General features: G+C 39.5%; 1 protein-coding gene across 1 annotated transcript in view; it reads left to right on the top strand.

Annotated features, from left to right (window-relative positions):
* FBXO47 (F-box protein 47) overlaps positions 1–1692 on the top strand; it is a 9542-nt gene that overhangs the window by 5333 nt on the left and 2517 nt on the right. The window contains exons 5-6 of the mRNA XM_009325618.1: positions 167–275; positions 1187–1363. Coding sequence (XP_009323893.1) covers positions 167–275; positions 1187–1363 — 286 coding nt within the window. The remainder of the gene's footprint in view (positions 1–166; positions 276–1186; positions 1364–1692) is intronic.

The following is a 1692-nucleotide window of genomic DNA, read 5'->3' on the forward strand; positions in this document are numbered from 1 at the left end:
GGGAGATGCCGTGCAGGCACCACACTCCAGGTATGACACCTTCCCTCTCTGTTCTTCTGATAAATTGCAGGACAGATTGTATTTATCTAACATGAGAAATGGCATTGTGATCTAAATCTATGGCTCAATCTATTAATTTTTACCCCCTGTCTCTTGTAATCTTCAGATCCTAACAGCAGGCTGGGATGAACTAGAGTGTCACCGGGTTTTTAACTTCCTCTGTGAGCTGAGCAATTTACCCCGTAAAGTACAGACAGTTGTCAGCAGCAAACCAGGTAATCATCAAAGCAGACAGAAGTCCTATGAAATCAAAAAGCGCTATCATGGAGAAGTCAGAAAATGGATCTTGGTTACTGCAAACAAAATGTGTCTAGAATTGGGAATGTTTTAGCTCAGCTAAGCCTTGTAGTACCAATCCTTTCCTGACTCTCACGTACACTCTCTTAGCTCCAGTATTACGCAGAAAGTGGGCATTCTAAAGCAAATACTTGGCCTTCATATAGATGAATACAGCTGTTTTTTCTTCACCAAAAGCAAAGATAAGTGCTTTTGTCTTTGACGTATATCCTGTAGCGAAGAGAGTTGTCTTGAGAGGCGTTTAGGTTTTTTTAAATCATTCCATTGTCAAACCAATGCATGAGTTATGTATATATGTAAACAGTAACATGGACTTGAATCTTTCCTGCTGTACACCAATGCCAGGGAAATCAATGGGAAAGGAACCAACATAGAAATAAAGCAATGCAGTAAAAAGTTAGGTTTAATATTTCTGAAACACAACACTGACGTCGCACATGCCTCTCAAGAAATTCTCATATTACCCAGCACAGAACTGGGTATTTTGTGGAACACTTTATACACAGCCATATACACACTTCCTCCTATTTCCACTTACTGATGCCAAAAAACAGAAACCAAAAAACGTAGCTGAGAGCCGTTGAAGACATGCATGAGTTGCTGCAGAAAGGCACCAGAGGGTGCATCGATAGATTCTATGGCCTGAATTAGTGCAACGTATCCAAAAGAGCCAGGCTCAGGAAGTAACAGCTGAGAATTTAATTAAATCCCCCTAGATGTTCTTGGGCAGCTTTAAGAAAATCCTTCTTTCTCTTCCTATAAAAAAAACAAGTGATCATCTGTATTGTGCGAGGCTTAATGGATTTATATCTACATTCTTTTATCCCAGGAAGTGCCCGAAAGCTAGAGCTGCGGATAAGGTTATACTGTCGTAGCGTCTTGTTGAACCACTGGATTCATCGAAGTGATTCTGCATTTTGGTTGACTCGTATTTTAAAGCCGTGGCCCATGGTCAATCAAGCTCGCCTACTGTATATCATCTTTGGGCCAGTGTCCTCTCTCGATGGCGAGTAGTCTGGGGGCTTAATTTTCCAAGTTTGTTCCCTGAGAATGAGATTTCCTTGCAGGATGCAGCATTTCTGAAAACCAAGCTTTATGTAAATAAAATGTAATCGTATTGTGTAGAAAAAAATTATTCTGCTTAACCAGAACAATTTATGTATGTCACTAACATACATAAAATACATAATTGATATATATGTGTTTAAATGTGTATATATATGGATGTGTATATATGTATAAAGTTACAATTCAAGTGAAGAAATTGCACCTCTGTTCCTCTATTCTCCCCTGCTTAGGGTAGAGTTAGCTCAAACGCACCTCAAAGCAGCATCT

The sequence above is a fragment of the Pygoscelis adeliae genome, unplaced genomic scaffold, assembly GCF_000699105.1.
Source record: "Pygoscelis adeliae isolate BGI_AS28 unplaced genomic scaffold, ASM69910v1 Scaffold706, whole genome shotgun sequence".
Classification (NCBI taxonomy): domain Eukaryota; kingdom Metazoa; phylum Chordata; class Aves; order Sphenisciformes; family Spheniscidae; genus Pygoscelis; species Pygoscelis adeliae.